The 23,498-nt window shown below is 45.2% G+C and overlaps 1 protein-coding gene across 2 annotated transcripts in view; it reads right to left on the minus strand.

Annotated features, from left to right (window-relative positions):
• Positions 1–639: 639 nt before the first annotated feature.
• Positions 640–23,498, minus strand: part of slc39a11 (solute carrier family 39 member 11) — a 518,123-nt gene continuing 495,264 nt past the window's right edge. Inside the window, exons 7-9 of one of the 2 annotated variants that reach the window (XM_033044305.1) lie at positions 11,149–11,247; positions 8,475–8,633; positions 640–4,624 (exon numbers count right to left, since the gene is read on the minus strand). In XM_033044305.1, the coding sequence (XP_032900196.1) occupies positions 4,546–4,624; positions 8,475–8,633; positions 11,149–11,247 (337 nt within the window). In that variant the 3' untranslated portion in view covers positions 640–4,545. The remainder of the gene's footprint in view (positions 4,625–8,474; positions 8,634–11,148; positions 11,248–23,498) is intronic. The other variant, XM_033044306.1, reaches the window with a different exon arrangement.

The following is a 23,498-nucleotide window of genomic DNA, read 5'->3' on the forward strand; positions in this document are numbered from 1 at the left end:
TGAAAGGCCTGGATAGAGTGGATAGTTCCACTAATGGGAGAGTCTAGGACCAGAGGCCATAGCCACAGAATAAAAGGACAAACCTTTAGAAACGAGATGAAAAATAATTTATTTAGTCAGAGGGTGGTGAATTGCGGAATTCATTGCCACAGAAGGCTTTGGAGGCCAAGTCAATGGATATTTTTAATGCAGAGATAGGTAGATTCTTGATTGGTATGCGTGTCAGGTGTTATGAACGATACCATAGTTTTATTAGTTTAGTATTTCCCAGTTTTTTGGAGATACAGTATGGAAAGAGGCCCTTCGGCCCACGGAGTCCATGCCGACCATCGATCACCCATTCATACTAGTTCCACGTAATCCCACTTTCTCATCCACTCCCCGTACACACACGGGACAGTTTACAGCAGGCCAATTAACCGGCAAACCCGCACTCCTTTGGGATGTGTGAGGAAACCGGAGCACCCGGAAGAAACCCACGCGGTCACACGGAGAAAGTGGAAAATCCGCACAGGCAGCACCCGAGGTTGGGATCGAACCCGGGTCACTGGCGCTGTGAGGCAGCAGCTCTGCTAGCTGAGCCACTGTTTCTCATCAGCCGAAGCTGATACAAAATTTACCACAGACAACTGACAAAGGGTTTGTGTGATTCAACATGGTTTAATTTGCTTCAATTTTGCTACATCACTCGCGTTTCAGAAATCATTGGAAAGCAATGAGCTCCCCCCCACCCCCCCGATCAAGCCCTGAATCCTGTGATTCTAATCATAACATTGAAACTCATCTTTACATTAGTTCTGACAATCAGTGTCACTGTCCTGAAAGGGTTTATGCCAGGGAGTTATTGATTAAAGAAGAATTTATAACAGCAATAGAAATAAAGGCAAATCAAATTAAAAGCGACGAGAGTCCAAAAGGGGACAAAGATTAGAGTTTAGAGATACAGCGTGGAAACAGGCCCTTCGGCCCACCGAGCCCATGCCGGCCATTGATCACCCACACATCCGTGTTATCCCACTTTAACATCTAACCCACCAGGGGCAATTTTACAGAAGCCAATTGACCTGCAAACCTGCACGTCTTTGGGATGTGGGAGGAAACCGGAGCACCCAGAGAAAACTCACACGGTCACTGGGGAGAACGTGCAAACTCCATGCAGACAGCACCCATGGCCAGGATCGAACCAGGGTCCCTGGCGCTGTGAGGCGCCCTTATTGAGGTTTCATCATATGGAATTGGAATACATCTTCTCCTGGGACGTAGCTGGTATCAAAGACCCTGGTCATCTGGCATTTTCATAATGATTCAGTGCATGAAGTTCAGAGTTTGGAAGAAAACATGACATGAAAGCAAATTATCCCGATAATTTGTCTTCACACAACAAAATGATGATACATCGTCATTACAAAACCAGTCACCAAAACAAGATTTGCTGACTGGTTTTTAAATAATTCAAGATAAAAGTACAAAAATCCTTCAGGTTAAAAGGTTGTATTGAAAAACTTCATTAGAAGCCCATAGGAGCAATTATTCCCAAATCTGAGCCTTTTGAGGAGACGTGAAACTAATAACTTTTCTTTACTCCATCTAGCTTCGCGATACACATTTCTGGGCTCCCAACAGCAATGATATTAACATTAATTCATTATCTCTGGCAAGTTTTGATGGCTAACGTTCATAGTAGTCTTACTGACAAAGAACTGTACCCCTCTCCATGTACTCACCGAGCCACCCCTCCGCTCACACAGATAACCATTTACACCGACAGCAATCTTCAACCATGGTTTTGAAGGCAGCTTCCCAAACATATTGTAGTTTTCAATATAGTTGTAAACATGAGAATTTATCCTCCTTTAATTGAGTATCTGAGTCATTCATAACTGAGTGTCAAAGCTAGTTAGAAGAAATGAGGGGGCACCTCATTGAAAGTTATCGAATAGTGAAAGACCTGGATGGAGTGGATGTGGAGAGGGTGTTTCCACTAGTGGGAGAGTTTAGGACCAGAGACCAAAGCCTCAGAATAAAAGGACGAACCTCCAGAAAGGAGATGAGGAGGAATTTCTTTCACCAGAGGGTGGTGAATCTGTGGAATTCCTTGCCACGGAAAGCTGTGGATGCCAAGTGAATGGATATTTTTTAGGCGGAGATTGACAGATTCTTGATTAGTATGGGTGTCGGGGGTTATGGGGAGAAGGCAGGAGAATGGGGTTGAGAGGGAAAGATAGATCAACCATCATTGAATGGCGGACGATGGACCGAATGGCCTAATTCTGCTCCTATAACTTATGAACTATTACCTTTCTTTGGAAAAGTAATACCAGACCCACCAATTATAAAGAAACTCATTCGCAATATGACATTATCAGATAGCAATACCCCAAGAACAATATGATCGGAAAAAAACTTTGGGAGAGAGCTGATTCAGCTCTTTTTCACACAGAGAGTTGTGAGTCTGTGGAATTCTCTGCCTCAGAGGGCGGTGGAGGCTGGTTCTCTGGATACTTTCAAGAGAGAGCTAGATAGGGCTCTTAAGGATAGCAAAGTCAGGGGATATGGGGAGAAGGCAGGAACGGGGTACTGATTGGGGATGATCACATTGAATGGTGGTGCTGGCTCAAAGGGCCGAATGGCCTACTCCTGCACCCATTGTCTATTGTCTAAATGCTTTCTAACCTTAAACCCCTGGTACTCGTGTTAGGGTTTACAGAGTTCAAGTATTATAATTTATTCCAAGTCACCCACAAGTTCCCCCCCCCCCCCTTTTTTTATGTTACAATGCCAACTATTTTGTGCCGGAACAATATCTTTCAATAACCTTTTTATAATTCACCTCATTACTGTAGTTATATATTTACTTCAAAACAAACATGACATTGTATGCTTACGTTCTGTTTAAAGTGAGCAGCTGGCCAAAAGGACACCGATGTCAAGTTCTGCGAATGGGTGTGTGAGTGTGGCGCAAACACTTTTAACCTCTGAACACACTGGCCCATTGTATTCAGTGGGAAAGGCACGGTGCAACACTGGGTTCTGCCTGACATGAGTCGTATTTGTAGTTTACTTTCTTTTGTGTGGAGCATGGGAATGACTGCACCAGAGTTTAATGTGTCCTTTTTAAATTCCTGGACATCAGACGCAATACTCGAATATGTTTTATTCGTTGCTCCTGAGATATTCTCTGCCTCCCTCCGATTGTTTGCTACCTGACTTATTAAGAAGGATAAAATCTGGAGGAGTCCATGCAGCAACATACCCGGTATCAGTCCATCAGTTGTTTGTGCAGTGTTTGCGAGCTAAATGGTCAATGCAGCACCAATGCAGCCATCCCATAACCATCAAAGACAGCGGTTGCAAGTCTGCATCTTCTCCATGATGCAGCCTCCACACTGGCAAAGCTCTGCGTTGTATCAGAACTCCTTGTGAGGCAGCATCCCTGGATATTACATGGATAGGTGACGTTTCAAGTCGGGACCCTTCTTCAAACCCCTTTGGATCTAGTCAATGTCTCTTGTGTAAAGGAAATCTACTAAACCATCCTTGATTTTGTACCAAGAAATCTGTGCTTGTTCCCCTTTAATATTCTATAAGTGCAGGTAAAGTCTGCTGGAAATGCCAGCAGGTCACTTTAAGGGAACAATACCAACCTTTGTGCCAGCGGGTTATAAAAACATAATAATGGCCCAAATAAATGTGCTCTTTTTGTGTTAACAAAATAAATGGCTCGGAATCAACAAAGGCACATTTAACCAGACCCCCTTTTCGTGTACAACGACACACTTGTTGGTGAAAAAATACAGACAATGTCACTGTAAACATCCCTGCACATCTCAAACTATTTCAGAAATCACCGATCGAATAATAATAATGCAGAAATAGATGATTTCAAGGATGCTGCAAATTGAGACTTGAACTTCACATCAGAATGAAGGTTTCAAAGGTTTTCCGTGACAGGTCTTCTCGAATGTATACATTAAAGATCATATGTTCTATAATTTTACAGTGTAAAATAATGATCCTTCAAGGTCTCTGCTCACTTTGCGATGCACCAGAATTCAACATTCAATAGGTTATCATAATTAAAATAACTACATAGTTAATCGCAGTATTAATATATTACAAAATTGTCAACACCAAATTCTAAATCTATTCCTAACCTGAGTTAATGGTGGGATTTGTATTTTGGACTCCATCACTGAAGTGGGAAGGGATGTGGACTGGGAACCTCATTATAAACACGCCACAAAGATTCAAGCATTAAGGACACCCACAACAGAAGAAACATATGCAGAATGATCCATGGCCCAGACCATTGAAAGGGGTCAAGTTATATAGGTAACCCCCCCCCTCCAGACCAGAAGCTGTCATTATTGTGCTCCAGTGAGATCAATGTAGAAATGTGCACTCAGTTTGATGATGTCATCAAGATTTGTGATGACATCACCATCTTTCGCAGAGAGAGAGAGACAGAGAGAGAGAAAATATATTAGTAGAGATGACAATAATGTTCCAAAAAGTAATTTCTTCAGAAAACCGCACATCTTCAGATTATCCAAGGCCTACGTCGAGCGACATCATCAAGACAAAGCCTACGATGGAGGTCCAGGAAGCGAGCTTGCCGTTTCCACTACAAACAAGAACAAGGTTACAAACAGTTTTCCCTTCGAATGATTCAACGTCAGTGCTTTAGAATGATTAGGAAAATTGAAGTGAGCTCAGTACTTCCCTTTGCCTGAACTGCATGGTAAAATCCAGAGTTTTCCTCTGAAATTCTGCGGCATGGTGGCGTAGCGGTAGTGTTGCTGCCTTACAGCGCTAGAGACCCGGGTTCAATCCTGACTATGGGTGCTGCCTATACGGAGTTTGTATGTTCTCCCCGTGACCCACGTGAGTTTTCTTCGGGATCTCCAGTTTCCTCCCACATTTCATAGACGTAGAGGTTTGTAAGTTAGACAAAACTGCTGGAGAAACTCAGCGGGTGAGGCAGCATTAACGAAGCGAAGGAAATGGGCAACGTTTCGGGTCGAAACCCTTCTTCAGACGGGGGGGGGGGGGGAGGGGAGCGGAGGCCCGTGGGGGGGCAGGGGGATAGGCAGTAGATAGGACTGTTGGGTAAACTTTTGTACCTCTGTTGGGGCCAAACGTTCTGACACCTGTGTACTGCCCAGGTGATGTCTGTGACATGATTGTACTGGGTTGTATGCAAAACAACGCATTTTACTGTATCCAGGTACATGTGGCAATAAAGCATCGTTGAATCATTGTCTCTGGCACTGTAAGGCAGCAACTCTACTGCTGCGCCACTGTGCCACCCGTGCGTTGCGTTGCATTTCGTTGTACATGGTTCATGTTACAATGACAATAAAGAAACTATTCTATTCTATTGTAGGAAACCAGAGGGAGATCAAACTGCTCCTCGACACAAATCGCTGAAGGAATGAAAATTAAGCCACCCTGTTTTATTGAGGACAATTTCCGAATAAAATTGTAGCCTTTCGTCACTGGCATAGTACCAGCTTTGTACGTTCTGGAAGAACAAGGAACCTATAATATCAGCCCAGCTGTTGATGCTGGAAACACAGCAGTGGGACTGATACAAAGCAGAAGTGTAGTTAACAAAATACAATAAAAGTCACTCCACAGTGCTCTGTGCTTGCTAGTAAAGCGCACAAAAATGGCCTCAATAAAGGCCTGCAGCTGCTAATAGTTTGTCCACATACACATCTGGCCAGGAAATGGTCTTTGATGTGGCAAAGCTCAAAGGGGAGACCAGAATGGAAGTTTTGGAAGAAAAAAAATTGCACCTTCAAGCAATTGAGACCCAATATATTGCACAAAGCCCTGAGCAAGGGCAAGAAAACCTGACACCTCGTACCCAGTTAATGAAAGCGGCCATCTAAAAGGAGCACAAACTGTTTACACCTGATTTAGAACTTGTGCCAATGACAAATATATAAATCTAAGAGCTCCTAAAGAACACAGTGTTTAAAAGGTTAAACATTACTTTCACTCGGTGCAATTTACTTCACACCTCCACATTATGTTGGGGACGAGGTTACAAATTATTAGTGGAAGCTCATCTACCCTTTTTTAGTTCAGTTTAGAGATGCAGCACAGAAACAGGCCCTTCGGCCCACCGAGTCCGCACCGACCAGCGATCCCTGTACGCTAGCACGATCTTACACACTAGGGCTAATTTTACAATTTTACCGAAGCCAATTATCCTACAAACCTGTATGTCCTTGGAGTGTGGGAGGAAACCGGAGCACCCAGAGAAAACCCACGCCGTCACGGGGAAAACGTACAGTACAAACTCTGTGCAGACAGCACCCGTAGTTAGGATCGAACCGGGGGGGCTCTGGCGCTGTAAGGCAGCAACTCTACCGCTGTGCCACCGTGATGCCCCTTTTCACTGGATCACTTTGTTGCTCAGCTTGTTGAAGCAGAGTTGAAGTAAATTTATATCTCTCAGGCACCGTGGGAATCACTAAAGAATTGGCAATGAGTTCAGAGGCAATTATTCAATTGTAATGGTCTGCTCTTACTTATAAAGCAATTGAACTTGCTTACGTTGTGAAGCATCACCTGAACAGCTTTATTAAAACTTTATCTAACTGCAGATGTTTATTTCCTTATGTGGAGGAAGGAACTGCAGGTGCTGGTTTACACAAAATGCTGGATGGAGTAACTCAGCGAAACAGGCAGCGTCTCTGGAGAAAAGGTATGGGTGACGTTTCGAGTCGAGACCCTTCTTCAGACTCCTTATTTACCTGATGTTCATCTGACAAATGGGTGCCACCTGAAACTTTAACCTGCTGTGCCCGTTTTTAACATTGTGTCAAACCAGACGGACTGAAGTGAGACATAAATTAGGCTGTTAGACCCTCTCTGCCTGAGCCCACAATCAGTTCCATTCCCTTGCTCTTTCCCCATCTCTAAATTTTAATTGAATGTTATTAAAGCTCTTTTCATCACCCTTTCAAACAGTGTATTTTCGATCATAACAATCTGCTGTGGGAAAGGAAATTATCCTGTAAACTTGGCCTCCAGAGCTAAAACCACATCTGATCAAACTCCCTCCTGCTGGGAGCAGGCTCATTTTTTTCATCAAATCCCACCACAATCCAGAATACATTCATTAAATCCCCTTTACTATGGATGGGAATGGATTTTGGAGTACTGAAGGATAGAGGTCAATTGCAGGCATGTGAGACTAGTGTTGATGGGGCATCTTGGTCAGCATGGACAAGTTGGGCTGAAGGGACAGTTTCTGTACTGTATGACTCTGTGACTGGCACTGCTCATCCATGGAACCTTCTGGTAAATCTCTCCCACGGTCTCTCCAAGGCCAAGGCATTAGTTGTACCTGAAGCTGCTGTTCATTTCCAGCACGTTGAGTGGATGTGAGGCAAAGAAATGCAGATGCTGGTTTAAATCAAAGATGGACACAAAATGCGGGAGTAACTCAGCGGGACGGGCAGCCTCTCTGGGGAGAAGGAATGGGTGACGTTGAGACTGGGGACAGTGTTTTCTTAACAGCCTGAATCTGCTGATTGCGATGGTGCTTACACTGGTGAACTTGCAGAATTTACAGTAAATTTCCGACATCTGCAGAATTATACGTGGTTTATGCACAACAAACCCTTGCAATAACAGAGAGGGGGAGGCGGGGTGTAGTCTGTTATTGCCGATTGTCCGTTATAACAGAGTGAGGGGGGTAACGTTTAACCCAAGGCTGGGAGGGAAGTACGTGGCGTTGCGGGGGTTAAACAAGTGGTGATTCACAGGACGGGGAAGCCGGGACGGGCCCGGTACTCATGCCGCCTCCATGTTACTTGCTCTCTCCTCCTCTACCGTAACCGGAAGCTCCCGCCACGTGGCGCCAACTCGTTGTGTAACTGGCGGGAGTGAGGGGGGGGGGGGTGCAACTGGAGCCTCGGTCCGCTAAAACCAAAATCCGCTCTGTAGCATTATTGCGAGGGTTAACTGTCATATATTTTGATGTGTTTGTCTCAGTCTATGTGCCTGTGTTACTGTTGCAAGCAACATTTTCTTTGTACTTTGGTGTGGCATGGTGGCACAGCGGTAGAGTTGCTGCCTTGCAGTGCCACAGACGACGGGCGCTGTCTGTACAGAGTTTGCATGTTCTCCCCAAGACCTGCGTGGGTTTTTCCCGAGATCTTCGATTTCCTCCCACACTCCAAAGACGTGCAGGTTTGTAGGTGAATTGGCTTGGTCGAAATATAAAATTGTCCCTAGTGTGTGTGTAAGGTAGTGTTAATGTGCGGGGCTCGCTGGTCGTTGGGCCGAAGGGCCTGTTTCTACGCTGTATCTTTAAACTAAACTAAGCTACCTGTATCTCACCCGTACTCCTGCACTTGACAATAGGCTCGAGTTGACTTGACCTTGTCTGGTAAACTGGGAAAGACAACTGTGGTAAAACTCCACCAAGGTGCGAGGAATTATTCAGTGCTCACCTGAGTTGTGCTTCAGGAATGATGTCGTCAACTACAACGTATACCATGGCACCGGCTGCAAAAGCCAAGGCGTAGGGCAGCAGGGGCTTGGCCAGGACTACGGCAAACGCACCAAATATTCCCGCCACTGGCTCAACCATGCCACTTAACTGGCCGTACCTTTACAACAGGGAAACAATTTGAGTTAGAGAAATGAGACGCTGAGTAAACAATTAAACCTGACAATTAGTTTAGTATAGAGAAACAGCTTGGGAAGAGGCCCTTCAGCCCACCGAGTCCGTGCCGACCAACGATCACCCCAAAACAAGTTTGATCCTTCAGTTTAGTTTAGTTTAGAGATACAGCGCGGAAACGGGCCCTTGGGCTCACCGAGTCCGCGCCGGCCATTAACACTATCCTACGCACACTAAGGGACAATTTACACTTTTACCAAGCCAATTAACCTAAAAACCAGTACGTTTTAGGAGTGTGGGAGGAAACCGGAGATCCCGGAGAAAGCCCACGCAGGTCACGGGGAGAACGTAGAAACTCCGTACAGACAAGCGTCCGTAGTCAGGATCGAACCCGGGTCTCTGGCACTGTAAGGCAAAAAATTTCCTGCTGCGCCACCGAGCCGCCCTTGCTGGGCTTTGTCCCAGTCCCACCTCATCTCTCTTTTCCATCTTTCTCCCCTCCCCACCCCCCGCTCCATCAGTCTGGAGAAGGGTCCGGACCAGAAACATCGACTGTCCATCCCCTCCACGGGTGCTGCCCGACCCGCTGAGTTTTTCCAGCAGTTCGTTTCCAGCCTAAGGTTTGGTATTGGGGAACGGTGTTCAGCCCTGCCTTCCCAAACTGCATCTTGCGGGGTGCAGAATGGGGTGCAAACCAGAAAACATGGGATTAAATCACAGGCGGATCACTTCCAGAAACAAGTGCAAACGTGCCGATCGGCTGTAATAATTCTCTCACGCCATGCATGCGGCGTAAGAACACAGTGAGAAACTGCCTGATAGGAATTATCAGGAAACACAGGGTCTGCAGATAACACTAAGTATCTGCAGAGAAACCTGCTTTCTGTTGCTGTGCAAAACCACTCAAACGCGATGACATGGAGATATATGATCAAAGCAGGCTGTGTTGAAAAGAAAAAAGGTTTTATCTCACAAAAAAGACAGATTTACTTGGGAAGGAGACACAAAGTTAACTGCCAATAAGATAAGACAGAAAAACAAAACAGCAAAGCGGGTGGTTTTTGACATTTAAAAACACGACACTGTTAGCTTTTCTTAGCAACAATCAAAACACTGAAGGCCTCCCAATTCAATCTAACTGATTTGCTGTTGTCCGTTCTTCTACACTGACAAGGGAAAGTTTGCAACCAACCTCCCTGATCACTTAAAGGAAGTTCTCCCTCTGTCTCCCTCCCCCCCCATCCCCCCCCCCCCCCCCCCCTTAGTCATCGCACTAGTTTCACTGTCGTTCTGTTGTGTTCGTATAACTCGTTATCATCACCTACCCCGCAGGTGACAATGGACCATTGTGGGCTCCGCCTTTCCGTGATCATCTGAGTGAGAGTGATTGAGTGAGGCCAGTGAGTGAGGCCAGTGAGTGAGCTCAGAGTGAGGCCCAGGGCAAATTGGAGGGACAGCACCTCATATTTCGTTTGGGCAGCTTACACCCTAGCGGTATGAATATTGACTTCTCTAACTTCAAGTAACCCTTGCTTTTCCTCTCTCTCCCTTCCCAGTTCTCCGACCAGTCTGACTGTCCCTCTGATTACATTTTATCTCTGTTTGCTTTGTTGTCACCTTCTCCTAGCTAACAATGGTCTATTCTACATTTTCCTTGATCTGCAACTCTTTTGAGCTCTTACACTTCCTTATCTCTGTAACTCCCTCTCCCCTAACACTCAGACTGAAGACGGGTCACAACCAGAAACGTCACCTATTCCTTTTCTCCAGAGATGTTGCCTGACCCGCTGAGTTACTCCAGCTTTTTGTGTCTATTTTCTGTGTTGATCTTTTCTAAGATAGACACAAAAAGCTGGAGTAACTCAGCGGGTCAGGCAACATCTCTGGAGAAAAGGAATAGGTGACGTTTCTGGTTGTGACCCTTCTTCAGTCTGAGTGTTAAGGGAGAGGGAGTTACAGAGATAAGGAAGTGTAAGAGCTCAAAAGACTATACATGACTACAGTCGAGCCATTTACATGATGCATGATAAGGGAAGTGCAAGGTAAAGCCAGAAAAGTCCGATCAAAGATAGTCCGAGTGTCACCAATGAGGTAGATAGTAGTTCAGGACTGCTCTCTGGATGCAGTGGGATGATTTAGTTGCCTGATAGTAGCCGGGAAGAAACTGTCCCTGAATCTGGAGGCGTGTGCGTTTTCACACTTCTATAACTTTTGTCCGATGGGAGAGGGGAGAAGAGGGAGTGGCCGGGGTGTGACTCGTTCTTGATTATGCTGCTGGCCTTGCCGAGGCAGGGTGAGGTATAAATGGAGTCAATGGAAGGGAGATTGGTTTGTGTGATGGGCTGCATCCACAACACTGCAGTTGTATTCAGTATATCCAGCTTGTATTCGGGATTTTTTAAGAAAAAAAAGAGTATTTTAAACCTTATGGTTAGATTTTTAAGTGGATTAAATCTGATTTTAAATGATTCTTTATACACTCTTATCTTTTACTTACTCACCAGAAAGCCTTCCATTTGGACACACCTGCGCCGTGCAAAGGCAGGCTAACGGCAAGGCCTTCGGGGAAATTCTGCAGTCCAATCCCAACCGCTAAGTTCCTGTTAAGAAATAATAAAAAATAATGAGTGGACCAAGAAATGAAACTCGCAAGTTGATCACTTTGAACATGAGATTCAAAACATTCAATAGGTTGATCGAAAGAAACAGCATACAGATAAAGAAACGGTCCCTTTGGCCCTCCTGGTCTATGCTGACCATCGATCATATGTTTATATGTTTAGTTTAGTTTAGAGACATAGCGCGGAAACAGGCCTTACGGCCCACCGAGTCTGTGTCGATCCCCGGACACTTACACACATTAGGTACAATTTACAATTATACCAAGCCAATTAACCTACAAACCTGCACAGGAGGAAACCGGAGATCCCGGAGAAAACCCACGCAGATCACAGGGAGAACGTACAAATTCAATACAGACAAGCGCCCCTGGTCGGGATCGAACCCAGGTTTCTGGCGCTGTAAGGCAGCAACTCTATCTCTGCGCCACCGTGCTGCCCTTGTCAGTACTGTGCCGCTATCCGGTTTTTGCACCCACTGCCTACATACTAGGAGCAATTTCCTGAGGCCAATTTGCTGACAAACCCGCACGCCTTTGGGCTGTGGGAGGAAACCGGGGCACCCTCAGGAAACCCACGCGGTCACAGAAAGAAACTGCAAACCCCGCACAGACAGCACCCGCGGTCATAATCGAACCCGGGTCTCCACCGCTGTGAGACCGACAGCAGCTCAGCAGCTTCCCTTCTGCCAGTCAATAATGATTAATGGAAATACATTAATTTGAATTTCCGTGTGTTTTTACTCTTCGTGTAGGGAAATTGCAGCAATCCATCAGTGCCGGGATGATTTATGGGTTACAGTTTATTTCCTAATAGCAATCTACAAAATAGGATGTGTTTGGCTTTAAAATGTGCTGCAAATTCGTTTTAATTACCTATCTGGGACACATGACAATAAACTCTCTTGACTTGACTTGAATTACCTGCATCTAAAATGAACAATGAAAAATAGGCACTTGTCAAGTATTCTGCAACACTGCACCACTGAGATGTTGCAAGAAAAAAGGACCTGTTTTTGCACCCGCCTCCCCCCCCCCCCCCCCCCCCCCCCCCTTCCCCCCGTTCATGATGTTGATAAAAATTTGGAACTGGAATTCCCACAGACTAAAACAATTGGTCTGACTGCCGACCAAATTAATCATAACCACTTTCTGACTGGGACTGTGGACAAGTTGCTTAAGTGAGTTGTTCAGTATTGGCACAGTGCAAGATGGATGTTAAGGCAAGGTCAACGGGACGGGATTCATTCACTGTTACCACTTGTTCAGGAAATCACGTCAACAGGAATGATGAATGGACAAATTTGAAACTGTGGCTCATGAACGAGTACAAGACTTGTGTCATGAATCTCATACATCAGTGGAATATGCATCACTGCACAGTGATCTAACATTGCTTTACATGTTATTTCGCTGTCATAAGCTTCAATAATAGCGCGTAGAACAGTACTGCACACGAGCGGGCACACAATGTTCGGCCCACAATGTTTGTGACGAACATGATGCCAAGGCCACCATGGTCCAACGACGTGCAGGTTTGAAGGTTAATTGACTTCTGTAAATTGCCCCTAGTGTGTACGATGAAAAACCTTGGATAACATGGAACTAGTGTACGAGCGATTATTGGTCGGTGCCGACTAAGTGGGCTGAAGGGCCTGATCTCACGCTGTATCACTAAACTAAACCACGCGGTCACAGGGGAGAACGTGCCAACTCCACACAGACAGCCCCCGAGGTCAGGATAGAAACAGGCGCTGTGAAGGCAACAGCTCAACCAGCTGCGCCACTGTGCCGCCCTTTTAATACAGAGGGATGATAGTTGAAATATCTCTGCCTCACACTTAAAGTCTTGCTTGTTCAAATATTGAAGATCAGCTGGACACTGGCGTTGTTTAATGCTTTTATGACTTTGATATTCTAAAACTCAATTCCTCAGCAACATTCTTCCCATTGTGTAATGGCCACAGATGTTCATGTTCCATACTTCTTTCCAGACACATAACAGAGACTGAAGAAATCTGAAGCAAAGGAATTTGCTTTGAAAATCATATGGCTCTTGCATCGAGCCCCAGAGTATTCAACAACCATTGAACTCTTTCATAATAAAATTGATATAATTGTCTTTGGAAAATTAACCGCAGTTCTCAAACTAAATGCAGTCTACCAGTAAATATCTGCTATTTTTCAAGTTTCCAGAACTCATTTTGGTCCCTTGCAGACAGTCAGGGGCAATAGTGAGTGTGGGAAGGAACTACAGATGCTGGTTTACACCGAAGATAGACACAAAATGCTGGATTCACTCTGACGAAGGGTTTCGACCCGAAACGTAGTCTGAAGAAGGATTTCGACCCAAAATGTCACCTATTCCCTTTCTCTGAAGATGTTGTCCAGCATTTTGCTGTCCAGCATTTTGTGACTATCTTAGGGGTAACAATGAGGTGTGTTGCAGAATATAAAGGGCCTGTCCCACTTTGCGATTTTTTCGGCGACTGCGAACGTCAGTGACTGACGCCCTAAAAACCGTCAAGTTGTACAACACTCGTACAACTTCGACACACGGACACGTCAAGCTACAACACAACGCGTCACCCGCCTTCACAACACAAGAAGGTTACACCGAATAATCACATTGGAAATGAACTTATCTACAATAAATCTATGGATCAATAACTTTTTAATGGATAGGTCGGCGCTTTATATAAACGCGTCACCGGCTGTCACTTGCAGGACAGCGTACGTCAGCGTGTGACAGGGCGCACGACATGATAAGACACCCAGATGTCGCCTGAAGATTTTGAACATTCCAAAATCCAGGGGTGACACGGAGACACCGCACGTCACTATATGCGTCACCCCCGCGTCACGCCCCCAACCACGCCATGACAACCTCTTTTCAGGCTCTCGCCAAAAATGTCGCCCAGGTGGGACAGGCCCTTAAGAGTCTAAGTTCATTATAAAACTCCTGAGGGCAAAAAGCCTCCTATCAGGAATCCTTCTGTGGTACGTAAACAGAACCTTCCATTAAAAAGGGAATGAGACGGATGGATTCCGGTTCGATGGTTTGACATGAGGTAAATAAGTACTTGAAGGTCAGTCAGAATAGATTGACTATACATAGTTTTTTTCTCTATGTACAATCTATGTATTCTGACTGACCTTCAAGTACTTATTTACCTCATGTCAAACCATCGAGCCTGAATCCATCACAAAGCGCTGGAGAAAGTCAGTGGGTCAGGCCGCATCTCTGGAGAACATGTGGGGCATTTTTGTATCCATCTTCTCCTGAGATGCTGCCTCACCCGCTGAGTTACCCCAGAACTTTGTGTCTGTTTTTTTGTAAACCAGCATCTCCAGTTCTTTATGTCTTCTTTTCCTAGCACGTTGGAGGAACATTAAGAAGATCTAATGGAATAAAACCGTGTATATTTCAGAAGGTTGAAATAGAATATGAAATATGCTGCAGCACGGTGACACAGATTTGCTGCCTTACAGCGCCAGAGACCTGGGTTCGATCCTGACTACAGGTGCTGTCTGTATGGAGTTTGTACGTTCTTCCTGTGACCTGCGTAGGTTTTCTCCGGGATCATTTCTCCGGGATCATTCTTCAGACTTTCCCTTCCATATCTCTAGACTCCCTCTCCCCTGACCCGAAAACATCACCCATTCCTTCTCTCCAGAGATGCTGCCCGTCTCCGCTGAGCTACTCCAGCATTGTGTGCCTATCTTTGGTGAGGACAGTCATGGATTTTGGAAAAAAAAAAAAAAAAAAATCCTATTTGTCTCTTAGAGCTTAAGGGCGCTCCGAACAGCTCTTTGTGGACAAGCTCTCGAGGCAATAAGTTACACATATGGCATTAGCTGCAAATCATCTCAAATTATGAAAAGCTGCTTTGCTTTGCGTTTTTTGGCTTGTCTCGCCTGCCACTGGCTCGGCGTCAAGATCCTGCCCCAGAGTGAAACAGATAAATTGGAGCTAGTCACGAAAAGACTGCTGCAGCCTGCATGCATTCTTCTTATTGTATAAATCGAGCCAACACCCACTGGCACTTCGAATATCATTCCTGTGCTGCCAGGCTTTTGGACACCAGAACACTGGGCTGCAGTAACAGTTGAAAAGTTTCCATAATCCTTCCGTTTCTCACACGTGAAGAGGGTGGCTCACATTTCCAGGCTCCTATACACTTCCCCTAGCATACACATATGCCTTTGCAAGCACTTCAATAGCTCAGGCACATAAATAACAACGTCCCGTCCTCTTCAGCACAACGGCCACTCACTCTGCCCCAGTATTGCCAATTGACTCAATCAAATGGGAGGCTTGGAACTTTTAAAATGAATTATTCTAATGACTGCTTCTTTTACTTTTGCTCTTCTGGATTCCAGCTCACTGTTGGGGAGATCTTCCTTTGAAAAGGTTGTGGTAGATTGAGCATTACAGCTCTGTGTGTGTGTGTGCGTGCGCGTGTGTGTGTGCGTGTGCGCATGTGTGTGTGTGCGCATGTGTGTGTGTGCGCGTGTGTGTGCGCGCGTGTGTGTACGAGTGTGTGTGCGTGTGTGTGTGTGTCCATCCGGGTGTGCATGTGCAAAAAATGTATGTATGTGTCTGTGTGTGTGTTTTTGTGTGTGATTGTATGTATACCTGTGTCTGTATGTCTGTGTCTGTATGTGTGCAGTTGTGTATACTTTTGTGCGCGCGTGTCTGTGTGTGCATCTGTATCTGCGCGTGTATTTGTATGTCTGTGTGCTTATGCCTATGCGTATGTCTGTGCGTGTGTGTATACGTGTTTATGTGTGTGTCTGTTTGTGTCTGCGTGTGAGTCTGTTTGTGTGTCTGTGTCTGGATGTCTATGTCTGTGTTCATGTATGTATGTGTTTGTGGGTGCGTATCTATGTGTGTCTGTACGTGTGCCTGTGTATGCGGCGTATCTGTGTGCGTGTCTGTGTGTGCGAGTCTGTAGCTGCGTGTCCGTGTTTTACTCAACACAGCCTGTGTGGTCTCACATAAAAAGGGAAACTTGTCATTTTCCACTTTGAGTTTTCCACTTTACAGTCCATAAGACCATCAATATCAATTTTGAGCCTGAACCCATTTCTTTGCCAGCAGCAGCAGCTTTACTGTTTCCATGCTCATCCCACCCACGATCTACACACTATTTGATTCGCAAGAACCATGTGTATTAACAGCTTCATCTTGCGGCTGAAAGCTAACTCTATGTCGGCACAGAGGTGACTAAATTGTCCGTAAACAACCAGGGCCTTTCATGGCCCAAAGAGCATGAAGTACTGAAGCACATGGATCACAAACATGTGTAGGAAGGAACTGCAGATGCTGGTTTACACCGAAGATCGACACAAATAGCTGGAGTAGCTCAGCGGGTCAGGCAGCATCTCTGGAGAGAAGGAATTGGTGACGTTTCACGTCAGGTCCCTTCTTCAGACTGAGAGTCAGGGGAGAGGGAAACGAGCGATATGAAAAGGTACGTAGAACAAATGAATGAAAGATATGCGAAAATACAGATCAAAGCCAGCACCGATGATCAAGGAAAGGAAAAGCCCACAATGGTCCATTGTTGGCTGCGGGGAAGGTGATAACGGGTGATGCAAAAGTGAAACTCAGCAGGACGACAGCGAAACTAGTACAACGACCAGGGTGGGGTAGAAAGGGAATGCAAGGGCTACTTGAAGTTAGCAAAATCAATATTCATATCGCCGGGTTGTAAACTACCCCAAGCAAAATATGAGGTGCTGTTCCTCCAATTTGCGTTTGGCCTCACTCTGATCGTAGAGGAGTCACAGGACAGAAAGGTCAGTGTGGGAATGGGAATGTGACCACGTGGGTTTCCTCCGGGTGTTCCGGTTTCCTCCCACATCCCAAACGCGCACAGACTTGTGGGTTAATTGGCCTCTGTTAAATTGTCCCAGTGCGTCGGGACTGGATGAGAAAGTGGGATACCAGGGAACTAGAATGTACGGGTGATTGATGATCGGCAGGGAATTGGTGGGCCGAAGGGCCTGTTGCCATGCTGTATTTCTAATACTAAAAGTAAATCATGAGGTTGGGATAGAGATTTTGAAAAATCGGTCTGCATAAAAACAAACAAAATGAAGGCCTTGGGAGGAAATTAATATTAATCTCATTTTTATGTTGTTCAGTTTAGTTTATTGGCACGTGTACCGAGGTGCAGTCAGTCAGTCAGTCAGTCAGTCAGTCAGTCAGTCAGCAGAAAGACAATGTATGATTACAATCGTGCCATTTACAGTAGACAGATACATTACAAGGGAATAACGTTTAGTGCAAGGTAAAGCCAGGTAAAGTGCGGTCAAGGATGGCCCAAGGGACATCAGAGGTAGACAGCAGTTCAGTACTGCTTCAGTTTCTATAGATGCAGGAAAAATGTTCCCAATGTTGGGCGAGTCCAGAACCAGGGGCCACAGTCTTAGAATAAAGGGGAGGTCATTTAAAACTTTTTCACCCAGAGAGTTGTGAATTTATGGAATTCCCTGCCACAGAGGGCAGTGGAGGCCAAATCACTGGATGGATTTAAGAGAGAGTTAGATAGAGCTCTAGGGGCTAGTGGAGTCAAGGGATATGGGGAGAAGGCAGGCACGAGTTATTGATAGGGGACGATCAGCCATGATCACAATGAATGGCGGTGCTGGCTCGAAGGGCCGAATGGCCTCCTCCTGCACCTGTTTTCTATGTTTTTATGTTTGCTCTCTGGTTGTGGTAGGATGGTTCAGTTGCCTGATAACAGCTGGATAGAAACTGTTACATGAAATCAGAGGGGAAATTTCTGACTGGAGTGTTTGGCTGTGAAAGGATTATCACAATAGCCTAGGAAAGTCAGGGGTTATGTGCAACATGCATAAAAGTGGAGCTGAGGTCAAGTTCGGAGAAGCCATAGTCTTATTCACCATCTACCTCATTGGACACACTTGGACTATCTTTAATCAGACTTTACTGGACTTTATCTTGCACTAAACCTAGGTATGTTGCAAAGCCTACCTGAAGCGTCGTTGAAAATCTGCCCCAGCCCGTGTGCGCGATTTTGGCGCCGTTTAGAGGGGGCGGGTTTAAAACGCGATTTTCTCTAGGCTGTTCAAATCGAAGATGTTCAGCCTAGTTAATTATTAACGAAAAATCGCTGGAAGACCCCGTCGCAAAAGCTATTATTAGTTTTAAAGGCCTCGTATAATAGTTATAGTAGTTTAAAAATCAATCTCTAAACCCGCGACCGCCAGCAACCGCAGGGTCTCATAGAGCAAACCACAGAAGGTATGTAGCTTATTTTTACATTAAAAAGGGCTTCTAAAGCTCCCTTTATACAAAGTTTAATATTGCGAGTAGCTCATTTTGGGCCCATTATATCCCGCAGTATTTTTCTGGGCATTTGGGGCACAAATCTACCGCAATGTGAACGTTCTAAACCAGCGCGTTCCACAGGGACCCACTGGAAAGCTGATTTAAATGGGCATTTATTTACAGCAATTGAACACTAAATTCCTTCCATTTGGTCTATAAATTAATGTGAATGAGATTTAAAAATCATGTTTTATTGTGAATTATTTGTGAATATTATTTGGACATTTAGGCTATTTAAAAATGTTAATCATTTATTAAGAAATGGATAGATGTTTAGATCTAGTAATTGAAGTCTGAAATTAGCTACAATTAGGTAACTAACTAATTATATGCTTTAATTTCAGGTCATCCAAGTAAGATTATTTTATATTTGTTTCAGAATGCTTCAATCTATGATAACTGAAAATTTCATTCAGTTCTCTTAATTTTTAAGAAAGTTATGGGCTTTTGACTGTTCACGATCACAGCTTTTTTGTTATGTCCATAGAAAATCAATAGGGAACAAGATGCTAATTTCCGAGCATGAAAATGGCCATAACTTTTTAAATACTTGAGATATGAAAGTGAATTAGGTGTCAAATTAAACTTATTTTTATGCTTTATCTGATGGGATAAATTACAGACTTGATTTTTAAAATCTCAAAATTTTGTAACATTGCTACTAAACCTTTAGCTTTTTGGTTTCAGTTTTTTCGTTGCTTAGTCCTTGCTAATCAGCGACCCCCACACATTATACTGCCCTACACACACCTGGGACAATTTTACATTCATACCAAGCCAATTAACCTACAAACTTGTATGTCTTTCAAGTGTGGGAGAAAACCGAAGATCTCAGAGAAAGCCCACGCAGATCACGGGGAGAACGTACAAGCTCCGTACAGACAAGTAACCATAGTCAGGATCGAACCCGGGTCTCTGGGCTGTGAGGCAGTAGCTCTCAAGCATCTTTCTGCTGCATGGTTATACCCTCTATTCTGCAACTGTACAATGTGGATGGCTTTATTGTAATCATGTATAGTCTTTCCGCTGCCTGGATAGCACGCAACAAAAAAGCCTTTCTCTGTACCTCCGTACACGCGACAATAAACTAAACTATTAAAGAGCAGAACAGGTTAGAGAATCCTTGTGGCCCATGTTAGCTCCATTTTCTTGCGTCCGATGATATTTGCTGGACCACTTGTAGTGGTGCGGCAGATGCCAACACAAGCCCCATGCATCTGCTAACCAACTGCAAAATGGAAGGAAGCGTGGCTGTTCGAACAAATACCAACATAGGCCGCAGGAGGTGCCTCCCCAGGGACACAGAGCCAGTCGGGAGAGAAGAGGGACATCGGGTCAGGAAAGCATTATTTCGGGATGCATCACAGCATGGTTTTGGAACAACTCCATCCAAAACCCCACGAAATTGCAATGAATTGTGGACGCAGCCCAGACCATCACACAAACCAACCTCCCTTCCATTGACTACAATCACACCTCACGCTGCCTCGGAAAGGCCAGCAGCATAATCAAGGACGAGTCACGCCCTGGCCGCTTCCTCTTCTCCCCTCTGCCATCAGGCAAAAGGTATAAAAGTGTGAAAATACACACCTCCAGAATCAGGGACAGTTTCTTCCCAGCTGTTATCAGGCAACTGAATCATCCTACCACAACCAGAGAGAGCAGTCTTGAACTACTATCTATCTCATTGGTGATCCTCGGACTATCTTTGATTGGACTTTACTGGCTTTACCTTGCATTAAACATTATTCCCTTATCACGCATCTAATACACTGTAAATGGCACGATTGTAATCATGTACTGTCTTTCCACTGACTGGATAGCATGCAACAAAAGCCTTTCACTGTACCTCGGTACACATGACAATAAACCAAACTGAACTGGGTCACGGGTCTGCAACAGCCTGGGGCTTACCTGGACCAGGGGCGCTCCAGTACTTCCAGCATGTGGAGTGCAAAGACTTTGGACTTTTCTTTGTAAACAGCGCCAAAATATGGGTTATGCAAAATAATTTCACTGTGCTGTGCGTATGTGACCCCTTTTATGGCCCCCTTGATAGGGATAGTAAATGGTCTCCCAACATCACTCCCAGTCGTAAGATAGTGCAGTTATCCCATCCTGTTATTTTTAGTTTATCATCGCATGTGCCAACGAGGTACAGTGAAGAGCTTTCGTTGCCGGCTAACCAGTCAGTGGAAAGACAAGGCATGATTACAATCAGTCTGAAGAAGGGTGGCGACCCAAAACGTCACCCATTCCTTCTCTCCAGAGATGCTGCCTGTCCCGCTGAGTTAATCCAGCATTTTGTGTCTATACATAGAAACATAGAAACATAGAAATTAGGTGCAGGAGTAGGCCATTCGGCCCTTCGAGCCTGCACCGCCATTCAATATGATCATGGCTGATCATCCAACTCAGTATCCCGTACCTGCCTTCTCTCCATACCCTCTGATCCCCTTAGCCACAAGGGCCACATCTAACTCCCTCTTAAATATAGCCAATGAACTGGCCTCGACTACCCTCTGTGGCAGGGACTTCCAGAGATTCACCACTCTCTGTGTGAAAAAAGTTCTTCTCATCTCGGTTTTAAAGGATTTCCCCCTTATCCTTAAGCTGTGACCCCTTGTCCTGGACTTCCCCAACATCGGGAGCAATCTTCCTGCATCTAGCCTGTCCAACCCCTTAAGAATTTTGTAAGTTTCTATAAGATCCCCTCTCAATCTCCTAAATTCTAGAGAGTATAAACCAAGTCTATCCAGTCTTTCTTCATAAGACAGTCCTGACATCCCAGGAATCAGTCTGGTGAACCTTCTCTGCACTCCCTCTATGGCAATAATGTCCTTCCTCAGATTTGGAGACCAAAACTGTACGCAATACTCCAGGTGTGGTCTCACCAAGACCCTGTACAACTGCAGTAGAACCTCCCTGCTCCTATACTCAAATCCTTTTGCTATGAAAGCTAACATACCATTCGCTTTCTTCACTGCCTGCTGCACCTGAATGCCCACTTTCAATGACTGGTGTACCATGACACCCAGGTCTCGCTGCATCTCCCCTTTTCCTAGTCGGCCACCATTTAGATAATAGTCTGCTTTCCTGTTTTTGCCACCAAAATGGATAACCTCACATTTATCCGCTTTATACTGCATCATACATGATTACAATCGAGCCCTTTACGGTGTACAGATACCGGCGTATCCGACCCCTGTCTCAACGCCTTCACCTCAACCAACACATTTTCTGCAACACAAATGTGGAGAGAGCAACCATAAGGCAGGTGGAATTAACGTTGCAGGGACCTTGTCGACTCCCAGAAGAGAGTGAAGCATTGACGGGGGAAATCTGGTAATCGGAATATCTTGCCCTGAGCCACGCAAGGAGAACAACATCATCAGTCAAAATACATTGGATCCTTGTCCACTGCAGCACAAGCATTCCCTGGTGGTTCAGACCAAACAAATTACTTACAGCTTTAAACACACATCCTTCCCAGTTGCTATTGACAACCCAATACACTCTCCTTCAAGCACAGTGCCGGCTAAATGTACAATGGCTTTCTGAAAAAGTCAGTCTGCGCGCTTTTTAAAATCAATTATAAAGAAGGTTTCTGTGCCACATGTGCGCAACATGATTAATAGTCCATTTTCACGACTGAAATGTTAATCTGTTCTCTGTGCATCTAACATCTCATTATTCACGTTGCTCCTGGCCAACCACTAAATATACAACGTTTGAAACACCGTGAGACTGGCCTGTTTAATATTGCAAGTCACCTCATATTGGGGAGAGGGGGTGAAATGTGATCTTGAGAAGATTTTCGTTTTAAGCCCAGAGCTGTTCCCATCCAATTATTCAAATCGAAGATCAAAATTTCTTTCCTTCTTCACCGTTCGACTTAACGTATTACCGCAGGGAACTAATGGGAAATTGTGGCAGGAACATCATATTCGGAACACCAAGCAACATGTCTCATGCCACCATCCGCTGCCTGGTTTCACATACTTCACTGTGCCTTTTAAGCCGCTATTATGCTCAAAATCCAGTGGATCTGTTTAATCCAGATGGTTCCTGCGCTCAGTATAAATATGATGCGATGCAAGTTGTGAGCTGTTAGTGCCTGCTGGGAGGGGAAGAAGCCGCCACTGCAATACCTAATAACTGGAAACCGGAGCTGCTGAGTACAAAAGTCTATCTGTTCACGGCACACAACAGTCCCGACATCTGCAAATCAGTCTCCTGCACACACGCAAGGCAGATCAAGTTGAAAACTCTCGTTATGAGGACTTCATGTTTTTCCAAAGCTGCCTTTAAGTAAAGTTTAGTTTAGTTTAGTTTAGAGATACAACGTTGAAACAGGCCCTTAGGTCCGCTGAGTCGGCACCGACCAGCAATCCCCGCACACTAACACTATCCTGCACACACTAGGGACAATTTTATATTCATGCCGAGCCAATTAACCTGCAAACCTGTACGTCTTGTGTGGGAGGAAACCGAAGCTCTCGGCGAAAAACCATGCGGTCGCGGGGAGAACGTACAAACTACGTACAGCCAGCATCCGTAGTCAGGATCGAACCCGCGCCTCTGGTGCTGTAAGGCTGTAGCTCTACTGCTACGCCACCCAGCTGCCCAGGACTAATGAAAAAATAGGGCAAGGCCCCCAAGTTGGTTTGTGTGTCTTACTTCAACAGAGTAACAAAATTACTATGAAAATGGAAAGGTTGTTACCAAGCTCAGGCGATAGTGCGCTGTGCGGGGATCGCTGGTCGGCGCGGACTCGGTGGGCCTGTTTTCACGCTGTATCTCCAGACTGACCCTAAAGTAAATGTATCTTAAAGCATAGTTGTATAGGGCTCTGGTGAGATCACATCTGG

The sequence above is a fragment of the Amblyraja radiata genome, chromosome 26 (genome assembly GCF_010909765.2).
Source record: "Amblyraja radiata isolate CabotCenter1 chromosome 26, sAmbRad1.1.pri, whole genome shotgun sequence".
Taxonomy (NCBI): Eukaryota; Metazoa; Chordata; class Chondrichthyes; order Rajiformes; family Rajidae; genus Amblyraja; species Amblyraja radiata.